Here is a 24,759-nt window from a genome sequence, read left to right as displayed (position 1 = left end):
CTGTGGGAATTGGGGGACAATGAACCGATGTGAACCTGAAGCTTACGCTGCTTCAGTAGAAAAGTCCTGTGTGCCTAACTTAGGAGTCTTGTGTCTTCTGTCGGCATTCATGAGATTGTGGCCAAGTACTTAGCTTATCAGTATCTAGACTTAACAGTTCTTAGTAACAGGTATGAGTTTATTTTTATTTTAACTTTCGTTTCCTGACTTGTTAATTTTAGCCATTCTGCCTAGTGTGAGGTGGTGTCTCATTGTGGTTTTGACTTGTATTTCCCTGATGCCGAGTGATGTAGAACATTTTTTCATGTGTCTGTTGGCCACCTGAATGCGATCTTTGGAGAAATGTCTGTTCCTGTCTTCTGCTCATTTCTTATTGGATTGTGTTCTGGGTGTTGAGTTTTATAAATTCTTTTTAGATTTTGGATACTAGCCCTTTATTTGATACTTGCAAATATCTTTTCCCATTCTTTTGGTTGTCTTTTGGTTTTGTTGACCGTTTCCTTTGCTGTGCAAAAGCTTTTTATCTTGATGAAGTCCCAGTATTCATTTTTGCCCTTGCTTCCCTTGCCTCTGGAGACGTTGAACAAGAAGTGGCTGTGGCTGAGGTCAAAGAAGCTGCTGCCCGTGTTTTCTGGGATTTGAATGGATTCCTGTCTCACATATAGGTCTTTCATCCATTTTGAGTCTATTTTCATGTGTGGTGTAAGGAAATGGTCCAGTTTCATTCTTCTGCATGTGGCTGCCCAAGTTTCCCAGCACCATTTGTTGAAGAGACTGTCTTTTTCCACTGGACATTCTTTCCCACTTTGTTGAAGATTATTTGACTGTAGTAAACTTATAGTTCTTTATGGAGGTTGTGAGCTCCTGTTTTTTGGTAGTGCATTTAGTTACTAAAAGGGTAGATGAGGTTTACACTAGTTTGTTCTAGAAGCACACTTAATGGGGTATGTAGACAACAGTCATTTTGATCTCCAAAGTCACATGTAGGAATATCGTTCAGAAGCTGTTATGTAACTGTCATGTCTCAGTGCGTGTTTTTAGGTGCAGGTTTCATGTGTAAGAGTTCCTGCTAGAAGAATTCACTTGGTCTTCTGTTCTTGTGTCCCACCACCATTTTCTCTACACAGAGATGGCCAGAGCCCTGTTTTCAAACATAGATTTTAAAAATTTGGAAAAAAAATTTTTATGCTGCTTTTTTTTAAGAACTTTAATGAATTTTAATTACTGTCACGTTGTTAATTTGAGTACTGTTTCTTAACTCTTAATTATAACTCAGTAGGATTGCCAAGCCTGCTGTTGTTGGCCAAGGGGGGGGGAATGTAATGTTATCTGTTTACTACAGTTAGCATCTTTTTAAAGCTGAAAATCAGATTTGAAAAGTTAATTATATAAAGTACAACCAGTTCATGAAAATAGTGAATTTCCTTTTTTTTTTTTTTTTTTTTTTAAGATTTTATTTATTTGAGAGAGAGCCTGCAAGAGAGAGAGCACGAGCAGGGGGAGGGGTAGTCAGGGAGAAGCCGACTCCCCACCGAAAAGGGAGCCTGATGCCGAACTCAATCCCAGGACCCTAGGATCATGACTTGAGCCAAAGGGAGATGCTTAACTGACTGAGCCACCCAGGCGCCCTGAAAACACTGAATTTTTGTTGGTGGTTTTATTCCAATATGTTCAGGAACCATAGAGCATTCCTCCACATACAAAGAGGAAAAAAATTCTGTAACCCACATGTTCATCCTTTACCTAGCCAGCTTACCAGTTATAAGCAAGGAGAAAGAAGGAAAACAATTTGGCTTCAAGAAGATCGTGATCTTTATGTGGAGTGGCAAGAAAACATAATAAATAGAAAAATCTGTCCCTTGTGACAGGATACAGAGAGCATAGTCAAATTTAATTTTATTTGAGATCTCATCAGCCTGATTACTTAGCTAATTATCGTTCTTTGTCATATATTCAGCTTCTTTTCATTACAGCTTCTGAATAAACATGAAGCTTTTTGGTTCTTCTTTGGTAAAGATGATTCATTTTTTAAAGGGAAACATACTTCTCTTTTTGAAAGGGATTTGTTCTATTTTTGCAGTATTGTTCTGCTACTGATGGACATTTAGGCCGATTTTATTTTATACTTTGCTGCCATTTTTCATCATTGTAAGATGAACTTTAGAATACTTCAACATATCTGAAATTGAGATGTGCTCAAAAATAGGTGATATCTTATAAAACACTGTTTGCCAGCCTGTTTAAGATTCAAAACCCTGTCCCCTACCTCCAGGCCTTCCTTAGCCTCTTTCTCTGCTTTATTTTTCTATACAATACTGTGACCGGGTGACGTGTTGGCTACTGTCTCAGAAAGCCCATTAGAGTGCAGGGATCTTTATCTGTTTACTTCACCACTGTGCGCCTAACTCCTAGAGCACCACCTGAGTAGAGTGAGTTTTCAATATATTTGTTGAATGAATGGTTGAATGAAGGAAATGTTTGAATGATTGCTGTGGTCCAGACACTGTCCTTGAATGTCTTAATCCTTACAAGCAAGTAACTACACGAGGGAGGTGACAACTACCTAATAAAGAAATGAGGGCCGAGTAGGTCCGTCTCCCCCAGCATTACTCAGCCTGTAAGTGGAGGAGTAGAAATGAAGAGTTTCCTCATGCTGGATCCTGGGCTCTTCATTTCATTGTCACACTTTCACAAACAAAAATGACTTATGATTCACTTAGTTCTTTCTTTTTAAACAGGAAGAAGAGAATTTATCCAAAGACTGAAACTTGAAGCAACCCTGAATGTGCATGATGGCTGTGTAAGTAATGACTAATTCTCAACTACGAAAGACTTTAATACCAAGTGCTCAAATATTTGATGAAATGCCCCATCCTCCCAGAAGAGGTGATGTCTAACTGTAATCAGATATAAGGAGAATAAAGTTTTACATTAAAAATAAAGAAATAGGGGTGCTTGGGTGGCTCAGTGGGTTAAGCCTCTGCCTTCCACTCAGGTCATGATCCCAGGGTCCTGGGATCGAGCCCCACAGCAGGCTCTCTGCTCAGCTGGGAGCCTGATTCCTCCCCTCTCTCTGCCTGCCACTCTGCCTGCTTGTGATCTCTGTCTGTCCAATAAATAAGTAAAATCTTTTTTCTTTTTTAAAATTTTATTTATTCATTTGACAGACAGAGATCACAAGTAGGCAGAGAAGCAGGCAGAGAGAGGAGGAAGCAGGCTCCCTGCTAAGCAGAGAGCTGGATGCGAGCAGGACCCCGGGACCATGACCTGAGCCCAAGGCAGAGGCTTTAACCCACTGAGCCACCCAGGCGCCCAAATAAATAAAATCTTAAAAAAAAAAACCCTAAAGAAGTATATTTTTGAATTTAGAAAAATAGATGAGATTTTTTTTTTTTTAAAGCAGAGATGAATTTTCTATTATTATTAAAAGGCTTCCAAGAAAAAAAAAGGCTTGCATCTCTTTCAGTCTACTAATAACTGCTTTCGTGGAGGTCACTAGTGATTACTCGTGGCTGCTTCTTAGGGAACTTAGACATTAATTGAACACGTTCGTTTTTGGAATGTTTTTTCTCTTGGTTTCTGTTACCACCACACTCTCTTGGTTCTCTCTGTATCTCACTGACTCGCTGCATCTTCTCTGTCTTCTTGGTGGACTCCTCCACTTCTTGACCTTTGTTGGATGTATCTAGACTTGGTCCTGGCTCCTCCAGCCTGTTTTCACTTCCCTTTTCTAGGATATGCTCTCCTGTCCCACGGCTGGAAAAACACGCCTTCCGTCTCCTCATTTTTTCCCAGAACTCCAGGTGCATGTTTCCAGCCCTCTGCTTAACGTTCCCAGCTGAATGTCTGATTGGCATCCTGAATTTAGCAGGGCCAAAACAGAATCCTTTTCCATTTAATTTCTGTTAGGAAAATTTCAGACATGCTTCTCATATACTTATCAGGTGGATTTAGCAGTTACCAAGATTGTAACACGCTTTCCATTTCATTTTTCTTTTTTTCCCTTGGTGAAGTATTTCAGTGCAAATCCCAGATACTATGTCATTTCACTTCTATATGTAGCCTAAAAGCAATGGACATTTTCTTATGTAACTAAAATGCCATTATGTAATTTAACAAGATTGACAGTATATTTTTGGTATCATCTGATACACAGTCCATAATCAAATTTCCCTCAGTGTTTAAAATGTCTTTTTATAGTTGTTCAAAAGAGGATCCAGGCAAAGTCCGTTCCTTAATTGCCATGCCTCTTAAATCACGGTTGAGCTAGAGCAGCCTTCCTTTTTTTTTTTTCATTGCTGCCATTGCCTTGTTACAGAATATCAGTCAGTTTTCCTGTGGACTGTCCTACACTCTAGAGACTGATTTGGTTTCTGTGTTGTCATTTAACTTGTTTTTTATGCTTTGTATTTCCTGTAAGTGGAAGTGATTCCTAGAGGTTTGATTAGACTCAGGTACAACTTCTGGAGTGGGAATATTTATAGGGTGATACTATATGCTTCATATTATGTTGAATAAAGAGGCGCACAGTGGGGGCGCCTGGGTGGCTCAGTGGGTTAAGGCTTTGCCTTCGGCCCAGGTCATGATATCAGGGTCCTGGGATCGAGCCCCACATTGGGCTCTCTGCTCAGCGGGGAGCCTGCTCTCCCCCCCCCCCACCTACCTGCCTCTCTGTCTACTTGTGATCTGTCTGTCAAATAAATAAATAAAATCTTAAAAAAAAAAAAAGAGGCACACAATATTTGTTCTACTTTTAGTAATGGTAAGATTGACCATAAGATTCAGGTGGCTACAATAGCCAAAAAGTTGCTGGAAGGGAGGGGGTGTAGGACACAAGGGACATTGAGGGGGTGTGTGTTGTAATGAGCACTACCTATTATATATATAGGACCGGTGAATCACAGACCTAGACTCCTGAAACAAATACTATATGTTAATTAATTGAATTTAAATTAAAAAAAAAAGATTAAGGTGGCTAAAACAAAGACTTGATTTTCTCCCCTAAATCTATAACCTTCGACATTTCGGTAAATAGCACCGCCATTCATCCAGTTGAGAAATTTCAAGTTACCCGTGATTACTCTTTTTCCCTCGACTTCTACATCTAGTCTATCCATAAATAAATTCTACCTCCAGAATATATCTGAAATTATCCCATTTCTTTCTGTTTTTATGCTACCACCTAATTTAAGCTATCTTCCCCTGCCTGGACCACTGCAGTATCCTCTTACTTGGTCTTCTCATAATACTACAAACTCATTCAACACACAGATCCTAGATTATGCACATAAATCAGGTCATATTACTCCTTTTATATTATTTCCTCCTTTTTGTATTATACTGTGTTCCTCCTATTTTATATTCCTCCTTTTTCCAACCAGACTTACAGTATGGTTGACAAAAGCAGAAAGATTGAAAACTGTCTTGATCTCAAGCCCTATGGTCTGAGTTTGCTGGCCTGTTTTTTTTGATACCTCCAAGACTCATTAGACAAGTAGGGGCCAGCAATTAGTGAAAATCATTGTATTCATTTACGTTCATGAATGCATATTATTCCTGTTCTCTGAGAATACCCTGTTTCATACCCTTTTTCATTATAGGAGGTTATCTTAACACTATACTTTTTTTTAACACTATGCTTCTAAACTGGTATTTTGTAAAGATACCAAAGATACTGAGATACTAAAACAAAGAAATGCAAAACTCTGAGATGTAAGGCCAAAGAAATCTGTAGTCTAACAAACACTTGAGATGATTTTGATCTAGGTTATCCATGGGTCATACTTTGGAAAATACTGCTATAGCTGCCTATGAAAGCATGAGACTAGAAAAGGAATTACAAAGAAAGAATTACAGAAAAAAGAGAAATTACAGTGATAACGGTCTTGACCCTTACTCTGAGGAACCCAACATTTAAGTGAGGAGGGAAAAAGTATCTATAGTCCTGTCCACCAAACTTATCTTTTTCCTGTCCACAATTATGGAATTATAATTATGCTGTAAATACAGTTTAGGTATATATTTTTAATTTTATTAGAATTATGTTTTTATGTAGGCTCCATGCCTAGCCTATAATTACCCTAATATGGGCCTTGAACTCACCACCCTGCAATCAGGACCTTAGTTGAAATCAAGAGTCAGACGCTTAACCAACTGAACCACCCAGGTGCCATTATATATTTTAAAATGAAAAACATTTTTGGGGGCAGTGGGTCAAAATAATATATGCATATGATTAAAAATGGATCATAACAAAAAGTAATAGAAGTGTCCCATTCTCCCTATTCTTTTCTTACTCTCCAAAAACAACCTCTTTTCATCTATTTTTATTTCAGATCTTCTGATATTTTTCACATCTCTGTATAATATTCTTTTTTGTTTGTTTTAAACATTTAAAAATTTAAGTTAATTCACATATAATGTACTAGTGGTTTCAGAGGTACAGGTCTGTTGTCCTCCAGTCTTATATAAAACCTAGTGCTCGTTACATCACATGCCCTTCTTAATGTCTGTCACTCAGCTACCCTATCCCTCCAGCCCTCTCCCCTCCAGCAACTTTCAGTTTGTTGCCTGTGCTTAAGAGTCTCTTGTTGTTTGTCTCCCTCTCTGGTTTCATCTTATTTTTCCCTCCCTTCCCCTATTATACTGTTTCTTAAATTCCACGTATGAGTGAGATCGTAAGATAATTGTCTTTCTTTGATTGACTTATTTCGCTTAGCATAATATCCTCTAGTTGCATTTACATCATTGGAAATGGCAAGATTTCATTTTCTCATGGCTGTGTAATATTCCATTGTGCGCGCGCATGCTTACCACATCTTCTTTATCCATTCATCTCTCGATGGACATCTTTCTATACTTTGGTTATTGTGGACATTGCTGCTATAAATGGGGTGCAGGGGCCCCTTCGGATCACTACATTTGTATCTTTGGGGGTAAACTACCAAGTAGTGCAATTGCTGGGTCGTAGGGTAACTCTATTTTCAACTTTTTGAGGAACCTCCATACAGGTTTCCAGAATGGCTACATGAGCTTGCATTCCCACTAACAGCGTAAGATGGTTTCCCTTTCTCCACATCCTCGCCAACATCTGTCATTTCTTGACTTCATAATTTTAGCCATTCTGACTGGTGTGAGGTGGTGTCTCATTGTGGTTTTGACTTGTATTTCCCTGATGCTGAATGATGTTGAGCATTTTTTCATGTGTCTGTTGGCCATCTGGATGTCTTTGGAGAAATGTCTGTTCCTGTCTTCTGCCCATTTCTTGATTGGATTATTTGTTTTTTGGGTGTTGAGTTTGGTGAAGTCCTTTGTAGATTTTTGGATACTAGCCCTTTATCTGAAAATATATTTGCAAATATCTTTTCCCATTCTTTTGGTTGTCTTTTGGTTTTGTTGACTGTTTTCCTTTGCTGTGCAAAAGCTTTTTATCTTGATGAAGTCTCAATAGTTCATTTTTGCCTTTGTTTCCCTTGCCTCTGGAGACATGTCTAGCAAGAAGTTGCTGTGGCTGAGGTCAGAGAAGCTGCTGCCCGTGTTTTCTAGGATTTGGATGGATTCCTGTCTCACATATAGGTCTTTCATCCATTTTGAGTCTATTTTTGTGTATAGTGTAAGAAAATGGTCCAGTTTTTCATACTTTGGAGAAGTATGGCTGTCCAGGTTTCCCAACAGCATTTGTTGAAGAGACTGCTTTTTTTTCCATTGGCTATCCTTCCCTCTTTGTTGAAATCTGTGTAAAATTCTTTCTTTTGGTCTTTTTTAATTTCGCAACTTCGAACATTGTCTATTGAGTTCCTGCTGTGATTGAGGAAGATTTAACCTACTTATATAACTCCTACTTTCTTAAATGTAGGCTTCTTAGAATTTTTACATTACTGTTCTTAGTCTCTGCACTGGTCACTTGAATTTTAAAGAATATACAAAAACATCCTTTTGTCTCTCTGCCATTTAGAGACAATGCCTTCTGAACCTTCATTCTGTAAGAGAGACATTTAATTCTTTCATCCTCCCTTCCACCTTTTTTTTTTTTAAGTTTTTTTTTTTAGGGGCGCCAAGTGGTTCAGCTGGTTTAAGCAACTGCCTTCAGCTCAGGTCATGATCCTGGAGTCCCAGGACGAAGTCCTGCATTGGGCTCCCTGCTCAGCGGGGAGTCTGCTTCTCCCTCTGACTTCTCCCCTCTCATGCTCTCCCTCTCTCATTCTCTCTCTCTCAAATAAATAAACAAAATCTTTTTTTTTTTTTTAAGATTTTGTTTATTTATTCAACAGAGAGAAAGATCACAAGTAGGCAGAGAGGCAGGCGGGGTGGTGGGGAGGGAAGCAGGCTCCCACTGAGCAGAGAGCCCGATGCGGGGCTCAATCCCAGGACCCTGAGATCGTGACCTGAACTGAAGGCAGAGGCTTAACCCACTGAGCCACCCAGGCACCAGTAAATAAAATCTTTAAGGCACCAGTAAATAAAATCTTTAAAACACACACACACACACACACACACACACACACACACACACACACCCCAAAATGTCTTGAAGATTTTATTTTTAACTAATCTCTCTACCCAGTGTGAGGCTGGAGCACACAACCCTGAAATTGTGTGCTCTACTGACTGAGCCAGCTCGGAGCCCCTTTTTATCTCTGTTTCACACCTCCATCAGCTCGGACACTTTTATATGTTCAAGTCAGTTACATGTACCCTTTATTCGGTCATCCTGGTCATCTTCTGTAATTTGTCTATGGACTGCAAAAGTCAAAATTTTTCGTGAACAGTGCTTATAAGTCCTTCTTAATTTTTGTTAAACTCTTCTTAATAAGAGGATAGAAAGAAAATTAAAAAGAAAACTATGTGATGCGTCACCTGTTCATAATACTCAGTGGCTCAAAACCGACCAGTGGGTTTTCAGCTTACTTACAGTAAACCCAAAGACCTTATTGCTTCCAGCCCTATGATTTGGCACTTGCCTTCTTCTCCCGTTTCATCCCTTACTGTGTTTGCTGTTACACTTACTTGTTCCAGTCACACGCATTTCTTTGCTGTTCCTTAAATACACCAAGTACAGTTTTGCCTTAGGTATTTTATGTCTTCTACTCAGACTCTCTCACCCCACATACTTGTAAAGCTTGCCTCCGCATTTCATTTCGCTCGCCCTATTACCTACCACAGGAGCTTTCCCGGACCACCCGAGTCAGATAGCTCCCCATCCTGATGAGTATCTTTTTTCTTCCGTTTTTTTCTCCTTCCCAGTGCATGTCACTGTCTGACGTCATAATTATACAAACACATTTATTTATTTGTTCATAGTCTATACACCTGCCCCAGAACAGTGGGCCAAAAAATAACTTTAGAAATTACTTTGTCTAGTGTCAGGAGAAGCGCCTCGTTGGACTGAGGGGGCGGAGTGTGTGTTAGATTTCGTGTCTTTCTTTAAAGATCTAAGGTCACGTCTTTCTCCTCACCCAAAGGAGAGTTTTCTAGTATTAATTTCAGATGGATTCTCCCATAATGGACAATTGCCTTTCTGATATTCTCAAGTTTTTGCAAGCTGTGGATTCTGTGTCTTCTTATTTTTTAAATTTACTTTCAGATTTTACGGAGTATATTCTCAAAATATTTTTCTAAGGATGAGTGGAAAGTAAACTTGCAATCTTAACCATATTTTTTTCTGCCTTCACACTATTTTTAAAACATGTTGTCCTTATTTTTATCTTGCATTTAATTTTAAAAATAGGTAGTACTTTCTCATTGTATAAAAAATTATTTTTTAAAGTATATAAAAAGTGGCTTCCACTCTTCCACTCTTCCACTGTTTCTCTCTCTCCCATTCCTTTCTGCTCCCATTATAATAGGTACAACTACTTGTTACGGTTTTTTAGATAACTTTTTGTTTTCTTCCATCTTCCTTGAGATTTATTTACCTATAGCGTTGTGTCAGTTGAAGGTGTACCGTGTGATGACTTGTACACATACATGTGGTGAAACGATTGCAGTAGGGTTAGTTGACACAGACATCCCTCATTACGTTACTGTTCTGCGGTGGTAGTGGTGAGAACATTTTAGCATCTTTCGAGTGTACAGCGTAGTGTTCAGTGTAAGCACCAGCCATGCTGCGCATTACAGCCCCAGAATTCATTCGTCTGCACATGTACACAGTCACATGGATGGATCCCCGTTGGAGCCTCAGAACTCACCTTGTAGCTGGAGTTCGTGGTTTGACAGCAGCAGCTCATCTCCCAGCTGCTGGCAGCCACCAGCCGGTCTGTGCCTGTTTCTGCCCATGGGTATTTTTAGATTCCACGTGTAAGGGATATCAGACAGTTTGTCATTCTTGTCTGGCCCTAAGGGTTTATCCATATTGGTGCAAATGACAGGATTTCCTTCTTTTATATGACTAATATTCCATCTCATATATATACCACATTTCCTTTGTCCATTGCTTCATAGAGAAACACTTAGGTTCTTTCCACGTCTTGGGTGTCGTGAAAGATACTGCGGTGCATATGGGAGTTACGGGTATTTCTTCAAGATAACAATTTCATTTCTTTCAGTTACACACCCAGAATAGGATTGCTGGAGCATATGATAGTTTCATGCTGAAGTTTTTGAGATACCTCTGGACTGTTTTCCACAGTGGCTGCACCAGTTTACACCCCACCAGAGTGCACAGATGCTCGCCTTTCCCCACATCCTCCCCAGCACCTGTTCTCTGGTCGTGTCTGGTTTTGTTTTTTTGTTGTTGTTGTTGTTGTTTTTTAAAGATTTTATTTATTTATTTGACAGACAGAGATCACAAGAGAGGCAGGCAGAGAGAGAGGAAGGGAAGCAGGCTCTCCGCTGAGCAGAGAGCCTGATGTGGGACTCGATCCCAGGACCCTGAGATCATGACCTGAGCCGAAGGCAGCGGCTTAACCCACTGAGCCACCCAGGCGCCCCTGGTCGTGTCTGTTTTGATGGTACCATTCTCGTAGGTGGGAAGTGATATTCCACTATAGTTCTGATTTGCATTTCCCTTCTCATGAGTGATAGTGAGCACCTTTCATCTATTTTTTGGCTGTGTATAGTTTTGGAAAATGTTGATGTAGGTCTTTTGCTCATTTTTAAATCTGATTATTTGTGGGGTTTTTTTGTTGTTGTTACGGTGTTGTATGAGCTCTTCATAGATTCGGTATATTAATCCCTTATCAAATAAATGGTTTGCATGTATTTTCTTCCATTCTGTAGGTTTCCTCTTCATCTTACTGGTTTCTGTGCTCTGCCAAAGTTTCCAAATTTGATTTTTGCTTTTGTTGTTTGCGCTTTTGGTGTCCCAAAAAAAAAAAAAAAAAAAAAAAAAATCTCTGCTAAGGGGCTCCTGGGTGACTCAGTGGGTTAAAGCCTCTGCCTTCGGCTCAGGTCATGATCCCGGGATCCTGGATGGAGCCCCAAATCGGGCTCTCTACTCAGCAGGGAGCCTGCTTCCCCCTCTCTCTCTGCCTGCCTCTCTGCCTACTTGTGATCTCTGTCTGTCAAATAAATTTAAAAAAAAAAAAACTTAAAAAAAAAAAAAGCACTACTAAGACCAAGGTCAAAGAGTTTTTTACTCTGTTTCTTCTAGAGTTTTACAGTTTCAGGTCTTGTGTTTAAGTATTCTATCCATTTCAATTTTGTCTTATTTTGCTTGTGAACATCCAGTTTTCCCACACCACTTATTGAAAAGATTGTGTTTTCCCCATTGAGTGTTCTTGGCTCCTTTGTTGTAAATTAATAGACCATAGATGTTTGGGTTACTTTCTGGGTTCTGTATTCTGTCCCATTGGTCTGTGTGTCTGTTTTTATGCCAGTACTGGACTGTTTTGATTACTGTAACTTTGTAATATAGTTGAACTCAGGAGGGATGATGCCTTCAGATTTTTCTTTCTCAACATTTCTTTGGCTATTTGGGGTCTTCTGTGGTTCCATATAGAGTTTAGGGTTTTTTTTTTTTTCTATTTTTGTGAAAAAATAAGGGATTGCCTTAAGTCCATAGATGGCTTTGTGTAGTGTGAACATTTTAATAATAGTAAGCCTTCCAGTACATGAACTTGGCTTATCTATTTACATGTGTCTTCTTCATTGTCTTTCATCAATAGTGTGTAGGTCTCGGTGTACAGATCTCTCACCTCTTCGGTTAAACTTAAGTATTTTATTGTTATAGATGCAATTGTACCTCAGCATCAGATAGTTTATTGCCAGTATGTAGACATGACATCAACGGACACTTGTTTGTTGGTTCTGTATCTTGACACGACTAAATTCGTTTATTAGTGCTAGCCGTTGTCGGTGGTGTCTTCAGGGTGTTCTATAGGTAAGATCATGTCATCTGCGTAAAGAGACAGTTTTAGTTTTACTTTGTCATTTCCAGTTTGGATGTTTTTTATCTTTTTCTTGCCTAATTGTTCTGCACAGGATCTAATACTGTGTTACATAAGAGTAATGAGAGTTGTTAACCTTTTCTTGTTCCTGATATTAGAGGAAAAGCTTTCAGCTGTTCACCACTGAGTATGATGTCAGCTGTGGGCTTGTCATATCCGACCTCTATTATGGTGAGAAAGGTTTGCAGTTTGTTGAGAGTTTTTATCATGAAAGATGTTGAATTTCATCACATGCCTTTTCTGCATAGATAGAGATATCGTGTAATTTTTATCGTTCATTATATTAAAGTGGACTGTCACATTTACTGATTTGTGTATACTGAATCATCCTTGTATCAGGGATACATTCCACTTGATTATGGTGTATGATCCTTTTAGTGTGCTGTTGAATTCAGTGTGCTAGTGTTTTAAGGATGTTTACATCTGTATTCATCAGGAATATTGGCATGTAGTTTTCTTTTCTTGTAATATCTTACCTGGCTCTGGTATCAGGGTAATGCTTGCCTCAGAAAATGAGTTTGGGCATGTACCCTCCTCTTCAGTTTTTTGGAGATTTTGAGAAGGATTGCTGTTTATTCTTCTTCAAATGTTTGGTAAATAGTTAAAGCCCCTGAAGCCGAAAAAAGAAGCCTGCCTGCTCTCCATTTGTATAGGAAGAGGAACAGAAAATGGATGTATGAGAGGGTAACTATCCAAATGCCAGCGTCACCCATGAGTTTCCACTGCTGTTTGATCTCTGAGAGAGTGTAAAGAGCTGGTGACTAATTTTTTGGGTTGTTTTTCAATGGGTTTTGATTATGGATTCAGTTTCCCGAAACAAACAAAAAAATTACTTGTTTTTGGCCTGAATAGATTTTTATTTTTTGTGTGTGATTTAGTCTTGGTAGGTTATATGATTCTAGTAGGTTGTCTAATTTATTGGTGTATAACTGTTCAGTGTATTCTCTTACACTCTTGCATTTCTGTGGTATCAGTGGTAATATCTGCTCTTTCATTTATAATTTTTATTTATTTGTGTCTTTTTTTCCCTAAAGGTTTATCAATCTTGTTTATTTTTTCAAAAAACTAGCTTTTAGTTTCATTGATCTTTTCTGTTTTCCTACTCTTTTTCATTTATTTCTGCTCTGATCTTTGTTGTCTCCTTTCTTTTGCTAATTTTGGCCTGAGTTTCTCTTTCATTAAAGTGTTAAGTTCTTTTGCTTATCTGTGACCTTTCTTTTTTCTTAGTGTAGGCATTTCTTGCTGTAAAATTCCTGCTTATAACTGCTTTTGCTGCATCCCATATGTTTTATTTCTATTTTCATTTATTTCAATTTTTTTTTATTCTTGGACCCACAGATTGTCCAAGAGTATGTTATTTAATTTCTACATGTTGGTGAAATTTCCAGTTTTCCTGCTCTTACTTTATGTTCTTATACCATTGTAGTCAGAAAGATACTCAGTATGATGTAATTCTTTTAAAATTTGCTAATACTTGTTTTGTGATTTCTCATGATTTACCCTGGAGAATGTTCAGCGTGCACTTGGGGAATGTCTGTCTGCTCCTGGACGATGGACTGTTCTGTATATGCTCTATAGTATGGTTCAGTTCTAATATTTCCTTACTAATTTCCTGTCTATGTGATTTACCCAGTGTTGGAAATGGGGTATTAAAGTCTGCTGCTGCTGTTTTTGTTGTTTGTTTCTCCCCTTAGATCTGATGTAATAATTTTTTTAAAACGTTTAGAGATCCCTTCTCTGCCATTTGGCTAAAGATCAAGTGTAAAAAACGTTTAGTCATTTTAGTAGATATCTGGTGAAACCGTGTGGTGGTTTTAATTCTCTGTCCTGTGTAATTTTATATGTTCATCTGTATCTCACAAACTTCCCAAACTCACTTGTTAGTTCTGGTATTTATATTGTCTCTAAATTTCTGAAGCTATAGTGCAGAATTCTCATTATTTATTAAAAAAAAAAAAAAATGTTTTGGCAGAATTCACCCGTAAAGCCACCTGGGCCTGGTTTTCTTTGTGGAAAATTCTAACTGCAATCCCTTAATAAAAATAGACTAAGTATTGAGTAAATTTTGTTTAGCATGTGTGTTTCAGGGATTTTGTCAGTTTTATCTACATTGTTGAATTATTGGCATAAGGTTAACCGTTACTGTTCAAGTATTGTAGAACATGTAATTAGTGATTAATGTTATCCTCATTCCTCATTTTGGTGGTATATTTCCCCCATCCCCTTTTTTTTTCTTGATTAGTCAGGCTACATGTTCATTAATTGTATTTGTCTTGTCAGAGAACTAGCTTCTAGTGTTTTTGTGTGTGTATTTTTTTCCCCTGTTTTTCTGTTTTCTGTTGTTTCTTGGTTTCTGATCTGATATTCATTATTTCCAATCTTCTTCTGACTTTGGGTTTCATTTATTTTTATAATTTTTTTATTGGAAGAGACTTTTTTATCTTTTTTAATATAGGTATTTTAGTGCTATAAGTTTCCCTCCAAGTTCAGACTGAGCTGCAACCATTAATTGGGTTATGTTGTGCTTTCATTTTCATTCATTTCAAAATACTTCCTAATTTATTGGGTAATTTCTTTTTTGGATATCTTGTTATTTTGTAGTTTCCAAATATTTCTTTCTGTTAATGATTTTCACTTAATTCCATTTTGGTCAGAGAACATATTCTGTATTTGAAATCTTTTAAAAATACTGCCATTTGTTTTATGGCCCATAAATATTTTCTATATTTGTAAATATTTTTTGTGTACTGAAAAATATTTAGGGCTCAGTAGATTAACCGTCGACTCTTGATTTTGGCTCAGGTCATGATCTTGGGGTTGTAAGATTGAGCTGCATGTCAGGCACAGAATCTGCTTGAGATAATGTCTTCTCCCTTTCCCTCTGCCACATCTGCTCCTGTGCACGCATACTTGTGTTCTCTGAAAGAATAAACAGATACAATGTAAGGGAAAAAAAGACTGTATTCTGTTTTGTAGTTGTTTCAGATGTGACAGTAAATCTGCCTTGACTAAAAGTGGAAGTCTTTTTTTTTTTAAATTGAGATACAGTTCCTTTATCACAAAATCTACCCATTTTGAGTATGCGGTTCAGTGTTTTGTTTTTTTTTTTAGTGTATTCATAAAGTTGTACAGTCATCACCATTGTCTAGTTCCAGTATATTTTCACCATCTGAAAAAAAAGTCCATACCAGTTATCATTCACTCCCATTCCCCCTCTACCAAGCTGTTGGCCGTCACTAATCTACCTTCTGTCTCTGCAGATACGCCTAGTCTAGACTTTTAAAATACACGGAATCATAGAATATATGGCCTTTCAGACTGGCTTCATTGACTCAGCATAATGTCTTCAAAGTATTTACATGTTGCAGGATGTATCATGATTTCATTTTGTGGCTGAATAATACTTCATTTTATGGATGTTTTGTTATGAGCAAATGGATAGTCACATTTTGTTTATCCATACTTTAGCTGATAAATGTTGGGATTGCTTTCACTTTTAGCTCTTAGGAATAATGCAGCTCTGGGTTTTTGTGTACAGGTTTTTGTTTGATACCTGTGTTTAGTTCTCTTGGATATATCCCTTATTGTGGAAATGCTGAGTCATGGGCTTACTGTTTCATTTTTTGAGGAAGTGCCAAACTGTCTAAGTATGGACACAGTTTTGCATTCCTATCAGCACTGTGTTAGGGTTCCAATTTTTTGACACCCTAGCCAACTCTTACTATTTTCTTCTTCTTTTTTTTTTTTTATTGTAAACCTAAAGATTGATACCTATGTTTCCTTGTAAGAGTCTTATAGTTTGGGCAGTTAGGTTTAGATTTTTGATCATTTTCAGTTCATTTTTGTATATAGTCTCCTTTTCTTGGGTATGTCCAGTTGTCCCAGCACGATTTGTTCAAAAAATACTCTTTCTCCATTGAAAGGTCTTGGATCCCTTGTCAAAAATTACTTGAACATAAATGTTTACTTCTGGACTCTCAGTTCTGTTCCATTGATTTATATGTCTAAGATCATGACATGGGGCGCCTGGGTGGCTCAGTGGGTTGGGGCCTCTGCCTTCGGCTCAGGTCATGATCCCAGGGTTCTGGGATCGAGCCCCGCATTGGGCTCTCTGCTCTGCGGACAGCCTGCTTCCTCCTCTCTCTCTCTGCCTGCCTCTCTGCCTACTTGTGATCTCTGTCTGTTGAATAAATAAATAAAATCTTTAAAAAAAAAAAAAAAAAAAAAGATCATGACAATACCATATAGCCGTGATTACTATAGCTTTGTAGTGAGATCTTTTAAAAAAAAATTTTTTTTTTTCAGATGGCCTTGTTTTTTGTGTCTCTGGGTATAAAATGAATTAATTAAAGTAAATTTAAACAATGAAACTTAACAATTCAGACATTTCATTGTGAGTTTATAGAATACTGTGTTTGCTAAATGACAGTATGTATTTTCTATAGGTTAACTGGTAACTACTCCTTAAGATAGACACAATTTTATTAGTGATATAAATTTTGAATCATCAGTTAATTGAAAGATATCATACTTGTTGATATGTCCAGTTTACTTAAATTTATTCTTTGCTTTCTTTTTAGGTTAATACAATCTGTTGGAATGAGACTGGAGAATACATTTTATCTGGTTCAGATGACACCAAGTTAGTAATTAGTAATCCTTACAGCAGAAAGGTAAAGTGGCTTTTAAAAATCTGTAATTTAATGAGAAAAATTAAGAAGCTAGAAATTAAGAAATTGTAGATAATTGTGGGATGGGCATTTGTAATAGAATATCCTTATTTTGCTCAAGGTAGTTATGTAATTTGGAAGTTAAATCATGCCTACCCCTTAATCTTCTTAAGAAAACAGATTTCACCTAGCTTTTGATTCTAGCAAATTTAAATATGCTTCATTTTATTCATGTAGGTAAAATTGCCAAAAGTATCATTATCTCAGTAATCCAATTCCTAAGAGGAAAAAAGTCAGCGTGATTGTTTTTTTCCTTCATGCTCACAAAATCTACTCTTCAGCTAAGTGGTTTCAGGAACATTGTTTATTCAGTTTACAAAAACAGTATCTAGGTTTTAGTGAAATGATTCATGATACCTAATACCTTAAGCTGGCATAATCATTTAGGTTTTAGGATTATGTAATTAGAATTATGTTCTGATTTTTATTGGCTCTTCTTCTCTGTATATGGAGAAACTATACACCTATTTTTGTATCTGAGAACTTGATAGATTGGCAGACCAAACTGTTATTTAATAGTAGCAATCTTTTTGTAGTAGCAATAAATTATTCACATATTTCTTATTTTTCCACATGTAAAAAGTTAAGATTTTTAGATAATTGTTGTAGTCCTTTAACCTGAATGAGATTCATATTGAAGATACCCTTGATTAAAAGACAGGTCATAATTTTATTTCAGGGATAGCGTTACTTAATTGTCCTGACTTAGCAGAGGGAAACTTGATATTTTCAAATCCTGCTTGTGTTAGATCTGCAGTTACTAGGTCTTTTAAGGTATCTCTACCCAATTCCAGCCTGGAGCTTAGGCCTTGGATCAGTGGCCCATGAAAGCATTCTGATTCCCCAAGTGTGGAAGTGCTGAAAAAGGCCAAAAAAACTGTCCCCTTGGATTTTTATGGAGGCTTCATTGCGTAGTCCTGATTAACTAAAAGTCTTTGGTCACTGACTGATTCAGCCTCCAGCGCCTCTCCCCTCCTGTGTTCCAACTCTCAGATCTCAGGATTGCTCCTTCTGGCAACCGGTCCCTAGCCTTTGGTGGGGTCCAAAAGTCATCTTCATTAATAATAAGACACCCATTTCACCTTGTCTCTGAAGCATTTTCAAAAATTATTGATGAAGACCATATATATATGAGAAATATATCTTTGGTCATATATATATATATATATATATATATATATATATTCATAAATACATCTTTGGTCATCTGGATGACCAAAGATATATTTTTTATAAATCATTATATTGTACTAGGACAACCTTTTCCTTACAGTAGAGGAAATTTCCTGGAAGGAAAGCTTTTTGACTATCACTATCAGAATTTTAATGCTACAGTACTCGTAGTTGAGTAGACACCAAAGGCATAATCTTTGTGTTTTTGAAAAGATGCAGTGCTTCATGCTTTAAAAAACAAAAAACAACAAAAAACTGTAGTAGAATACACTTAATATAAATTAACTATCTTAATAACTTGTAGTAACTCTGTTCAGTGACATTAAGTATATATACATTGTTGACACTATGACTACAGCCAGCTATAGAATTATTTTCATCTTGGAAAACTGAAACTCTGTACCCAGTAAACAATAACTCCTTTTTCTTCTCTCTTCCCATCCCTTGGCAACCACCTCTTTTTGCCTCTATGAATTTGACTACTCTAGATATCTCATATAAAGTTTTACACAATATTTGTCTTTTTCTTACTATTTCATTTTTCATGATGCCCTTAACATTTAGACATGTTGCAGTATATATCGGATTTTCTTTTTTTTATAGCCAAACAATATTCTGTTATATGTAAATACCACAATTTTTCCCATTCATTTTTCTTTCTTTCTTTCTTTTTTTTTTTTTTAAAGATTTTATTTATTTATTTGACAGAGATCACAAGTAGGCAGAGAGCCAGGGGGGGCGGGGGAAGCAGGCTCCCCGCGGAGCAGAGAACCCGATGCAGGGCTCGATCCCAGGACCCTGGGATCATGACCTGAGCCGAAGGCAGAGACTTAACCCACTGAGCCACTCAGGTGCCCCTCTTTTTTTTTTTAAGGGTTTTTTTTGTTTTTTTGGTTTTTTTTTGACAGAGAGAGATCACAAGTAGAGAGGCAGGCAGAGAGGAGGGGGAAGCAGGCTCCCCGCTGAGCATAGAGCCTGATGCGGGGCTTGATCCCAGGACCCTGAGATCATGACCTCAACCGAAGGCAGAGACTTAACCCACGGAGCCACCCAGGCGCCCCTTGCATTCATTTTTCAATGGACACTTGAGTTACTACTTATACCAGTTTGGTATTGTGAGTAATGCTGCTATGAACATAGGTGGACACATATCTCTCCAAATCCCTGCTTTCAGTTATATTGTGACTATACCCAATGGAATAATTTTTTTAAAATCTTGTTTCATCTTTGTTTATTTTTTGGAAAAGGGACATTCATTTTGATGCATGGTTCCCAATAGAATATATATTTGAAAAGTGATTACTCTTTCTCTTTTCCAGTTTAAGAAGTGAGTAATTAAATAATACTCCTAAAGAGTTTAAATATAATAAGATTTTATCTTTTTCACATACTGGTCTTATTAGATCCAAATTTGCTATCACATAGGAATATTTTTAAAAATTTTAAAACACAGGGGCGCCTGGGTGGCTCAGTGGATTGAGCTGCTGCCTTCGGCTCGGGTCATGATCTCGGGGTCCTGGGATTGAGCCCCGCGTTGGGCTCTCTGCTCCGCGGGGAGCCTGCTTCCTCCTCTCTTTCTGCCTGCCTCTCTGCCTACTTGTGATCTCTGTCTGTCAAATAAATAAAATAAAATCTTAAAAAAAAAAATTTTAAAACACAGATAATTAATTACATAGGAAAAGAAAGTGTTTGATCCTGAGTCAAAAAGACCCATTTTTAAAGTTTGACTTTATTTTTAGGTTCTGTGAATACATGGAAAGATTAATTGAATTCAAATAAAAGTTTTGAAACACTTTTTTTTATAGAGTTAAGAGATTTTAGGTGTTCCTTATTAATGGTAACCTACCCGAATTTTATATATAGTATGTCTCAAATATAAGAGAGAAATTTCTTTTTCCAGTAATTATAATCTAGTTTATTTGGACCAATCCTCCCATTGAAAACTACTAAAATATTTTTGATTAAAGTCTTTAAAAATTGTTGTAAAAGTAACAAGTAACTTGCCTTAATAGTAAGGGATTATCAGTCCAAAATTGAAGGGAAAAGGTAAGTCCAGAGAAGTGAGCATTAAAGCCACTTTCTCCCTGAAGGTGTTTGTCAATCCAGGCATGTATAAACTTTAGTCTTGATGGCCTTGAAGGTCAAGGTAAGACAGAAACAAAGCCCGGGACCCAAATCAAGTACGGAGTGTATCGAGTCCTATAGCAGACTCTCCGCAGTATGCTGGAACACTCCTTCCCCAGCAAAGGACCACCTCCTTCAGGTACAGATGAAACTGAAGGAAGGTCGTTACCTTGTAATGTCTAATATAAAGGAAGGCCTGAGTGTACCACATATGCAAGGGTTTTCTTGACTTGGCTTCAGCTGGCTACCTTTAAGTTCTCAGAGCATAAGGTGTTGTTTCTTCACTCTGTGCTTTGCTTGCACCGTTTTGTCTTCATGGGATGTTCTCCTGCTTTGGCGAGCACCTCCCACCTACTTGGCAAATTTAAATCCATTCTTCAGTTCTTGGCTCTTAGCTGTGGTGGTATACCTTTCTTGTTGCCCTAGGTATGTTCTCAGTGTACTTTGTGGATAATTAGATTATTATGTTTGTTTGCATGTTGCTCACCATTAGACAGTAATTTCTTCGGGACAGTGACAGTTTTTTCTTTTTTGTTCCCTCAACACTTGGTAAATCACCTGTCACATAGTAGGTGCCCAATAAATATTAGTAAAGGAAAGGCAAGGAATTTCTGTATTTAATTCCTTAGGTGGGGGTATGGGTTGGGTTTAGAGAGGAGTGATTTTTACCAAGAGATTGAAGAACTGACATTTTCTATCTGGATATTCCTGGACCAAGATTAAGGTTTTCTTTTTTAAATTAAATTAAAATTTTAAGTTTATTTTTGTGAGGGGAGAGAGAGAGAGAGAGAGCATGAGAACATGAGTGGGGTGGGCAGAGGGAGAAGCAGACTCCCCACCGAGCAAAGAGCCTGATGTGGGAATCGATCCCAAGACCCCAGGGTCATGATCTGAGCTTAAGGCAGATGCCCAACTGACTGAGCCAACCAGGCGCCCCAAGCTTAAGGTTTTAGAAACATTGTGTGTGACGTATTGAAAGAAGAAAGAGATACCTGGTTGGCCAGTTAGAGTAATAAAGACATAGATGTTACAACTAGTTCACATTCACATTTATTACTAATTCCAGTTAACAATATGTCAGTTACATCTTCAGTTAAGTTACTCTACCAACTTCTGTCTCCCTAGGCCATTATTCTTAGATGTTTTCTGAATAAGTATTTTAATACATTGATTCAAGGAAGCACAAATAAGAAAATAAATCCAGCTAACAAAAATAATAACCATTTTTAAAAAGATCAACCTCGTCACTATTTACCTCCAGTAGAATATATAGCTGTAGTGATTGTATAGATTTATATTGACAACTATACACAAATTCCAGCCTTTGTTGGAATTACTGATTGTACGCACCTGAGTACTTGTTCTTCCAACAATTACCTGTTAATAAATTAGGAAGTGAGTGGTTCAGAGTGAAGTTAACATGGTAGGCAGTGGTCAGATAGTAGGCTTGATAGGCAGTATTAAGGATTTACGTTTTAGTGTGACTGAAATAATCACTGGAGTGTATTAAACATGCAGGTGATTTGCATTTTTAAAAGAGAGCTCTGGCTGCTGTTTGGAGAGTGGAGTTTGAGTAAGATTAGAAGTAGGAGATAGGACAGTTGAGTAATCCCATTGAGTAATCCCACTGAGAAGAGAAGGTGGTTTGGACAAAGATAATGGCATTGAGGTGAGGAGAATTAGTTTGGAATGTGTCTTGGACCTGGATTTGCTGATGGATTTTATATATTTTATATAAATATATATTATATATTTTGCTATTTTATAGTGGATGAGGGAAAGAGAAATGAAGGGTGCTTTTTTAGTTTTTGACTTGATCAGCCGTGTGGGTGGATACTGCTGCCATTGCGATGAATTTGGAGAATGCTGGAAGGGCAGTAAGTTTGGAAGACAACATCTGAAATTGAGATTTGTCCAAAAGGAAGGAGCTTCAAATGTTTACTCTTTAAATCTTGATTACTTCAGTAAGAAATCCATATGACTTTGTGAATAATACGTGATATGTCAGTACACAAATTAGTGTATCGAGTGCTTTTGTTTCTGAAGCTATGCATAAACCTCTTAAATGGAGATAAATCCTGAACTGTTAAGAATAATGTCTGCTGAATGTGATTAAAGCAGAGACAAAAGCCTATCGGATGAAGAAACTAATACGCACACTGTACACAGTGACTGTTGTCTATTTAGCTACTTGGTAAGCCATGCTAAGATACCTGACAGAGTTAAATAAAGGTCATGAGATTTATCTTGTTTAAAGGCTTTACATTAATTATTCTCTTAGTTATTTTTTATACCTTATATAGTCTTCCAGATCTTAGTGTCTTACACTTGGAGAGAGGAATTAAAGATTTTTAAATATTTCAGTTTTATTCTCCAGGCTTTGGTTAATGCAGGTGCAAAAAACACCCCTCCCTTTTTTATTTGACCCTAATTATATGTGCATTATATGTAAGATTTACTGTGGAGTAATTTATGATGTTCAGCAAATCCTTATTTTGGCCATAATCCTGTAATCTAGGTCTTAAATAAAATGAGGTGACTTACATATTCAAAGTGGTCAAGGTAAGTGGCTGCTAATACTCACTCCAGACTTACGCTATCGTTTGTTACGGCAGTCTCTGGCAAGAGTTTGGCAGTTAGGGTTATATAGTAAATACTTAAAGCCAAACCCAAAACAGAGTTGAAATATATTTTCCTAACTTTGTTTTTAAAATTTTCAAACTTTGGAAAAACTTAAAAAATAATACAATGAACATCCACTTAATCCACTTAATACTAATTTTTTTTTTTTTTTTAAAGCAATTGAGCACAAGTTGGAGGCATCATGCACTTCATTCATGAATGCCTTGGTGTATATCTACTAAAAACAAGAACATTATTCTATTTTTTTTAACGATTTATTTATTTGATAGACAGAGATCACAAGTAGGCAGAGAGGCACGCAGAGAGAGAGGAGGAAGCAGACTCCCTGCTGAGCAGAGAGCCCGATGCAGGGGCTCGATTCCAGGACCCCGGGATCATGACCTGAGCCGAAGGCAGAGGCTTTAACCCACTGAGCCACCCAGGCGCCCAGCATTATTCTGTTTTCAAAAATATGTAATATTGAATATGGAGTTGATCCTCATTACTTGTGGATTTCACATTTGCAAATTTGTCTACTCATGGAAATTTACATTTAAGCCCTAAGTCAGTACTTTCTGTGCCTTCTTGGTCATTTCCTGGTCATGCACACGAGCAGAGGGGCAAAAGAACTGAGTCACTCAGTGCACATCAACACTCACATTGCCGCCTGAGATAAACAAGACGACACTCTGACTTATGCATACTGGATCTTTTTTGTGGTATATTTCATGTCGCATTTTTGTATTTTTGTACTTTTAATTGATGATTTCACAGTTTAAAATGTCCCCAGGTATCATGTTGAAATACTATCTCATGTTCCTAAGCACCAGAAGTCTGGGATGTTTCTTATGAAGAAAAAATGTTAGATAAGCTTCTTTAGGTAGAATGCTGTTGGCCATGAGTTCAATGTTAATGAATCAACAGTATATATTAAATAAGGTCTTTAAACAGAAACATATAAAACAATGCTGTGTATTGATTGAGGAAGGTGTTGTGGTAAGAGGCTGAAAGGAACCTAACCACACATTTCTCCAGGAGCAGTGATTCAATAGTTGTTAATTCAGTATTGGCAGTGACTTAGCAGGCAAGACGAGAGTCAACTATGTGCTGTTACAGATAAAATTTTCTATTTGATGATGTACACACAACACATACACATATATACACAGATGGCCTGTATGCAGATGTTCTCATTTGCTGATGCTGTTCTTTGTCACTGCCTTTTCAGTCCCAGCTCCATCCATCATTTCACATGTTGCCATATTTCCTTAGTCTCTTTAAGATCATTCAGATTTTTGGTCCTGCATGATATTAATATGTTACTTGTTTTACTGTTGTGTTAATAAAGAAGAACAGTTGTTATATCAAATGTTTCTCAGTTTGGATTTGTCTGATTGTTTCTTCATGAGTAGATTAAAATGTAAAACATTTTATTTTATTTATTTACTTTTAAAAGATTTTATTTATTTATTTGACAGAGAGAGAGATCACAAGTAGGCAGAGAGGCAGGGAGAGAGAGGGGGGGAAGCAGGCTCCCTGTGGAGCAGAGAGCCCGATGCGGGGCTCGATCCTAGGACCCTGGGATCATGACCTGAGCCGGAGGCAGAGGCTTTAACCCACTGAGCCACCCAGGTGCCCCAATTTAAAACATTTTAGCTAAGAAATGTCCACAGGTGACATTGTAGTACATGATATTAATTTATCCCCTTACTGATAATGTTAGC

At 37.4% G+C, this 24,759-nt stretch overlaps 1 protein-coding gene across 6 annotated transcripts in view; it reads left to right on the top strand.

Annotated features, from left to right (window-relative positions):
* DCAF6 (DDB1 and CUL4 associated factor 6) overlaps positions 1-24,759 on the top strand; it is a 138,499-nt gene that overhangs the window by 15,304 nt on the left and 98,436 nt on the right. For all 6 annotated transcript variants that reach the window (XM_045983486.1, XM_045983487.1, XM_045983489.1 and 3 more), the window contains exons 2-3: positions 2,739-2,800; positions 16,967-17,059. In XM_045983486.1, the coding sequence (XP_045839442.1) occupies positions 2,739-2,800; positions 16,967-17,059 (155 nt within the window). The remainder of the gene's footprint in view (positions 1-2,738; positions 2,801-16,966; positions 17,060-24,759) is intronic.

This window comes from Meles meles, chromosome 17 (assembly GCF_922984935.1).
Source record: "Meles meles chromosome 17, mMelMel3.1 paternal haplotype, whole genome shotgun sequence".
Lineage (NCBI taxonomy): Eukaryota > Metazoa > Chordata > Mammalia > Carnivora > Mustelidae > Meles > Meles meles.
Note: the sequence above shows the minus strand (reverse complement) of the source record. Positions and strands in the feature narration are given on the sequence as shown.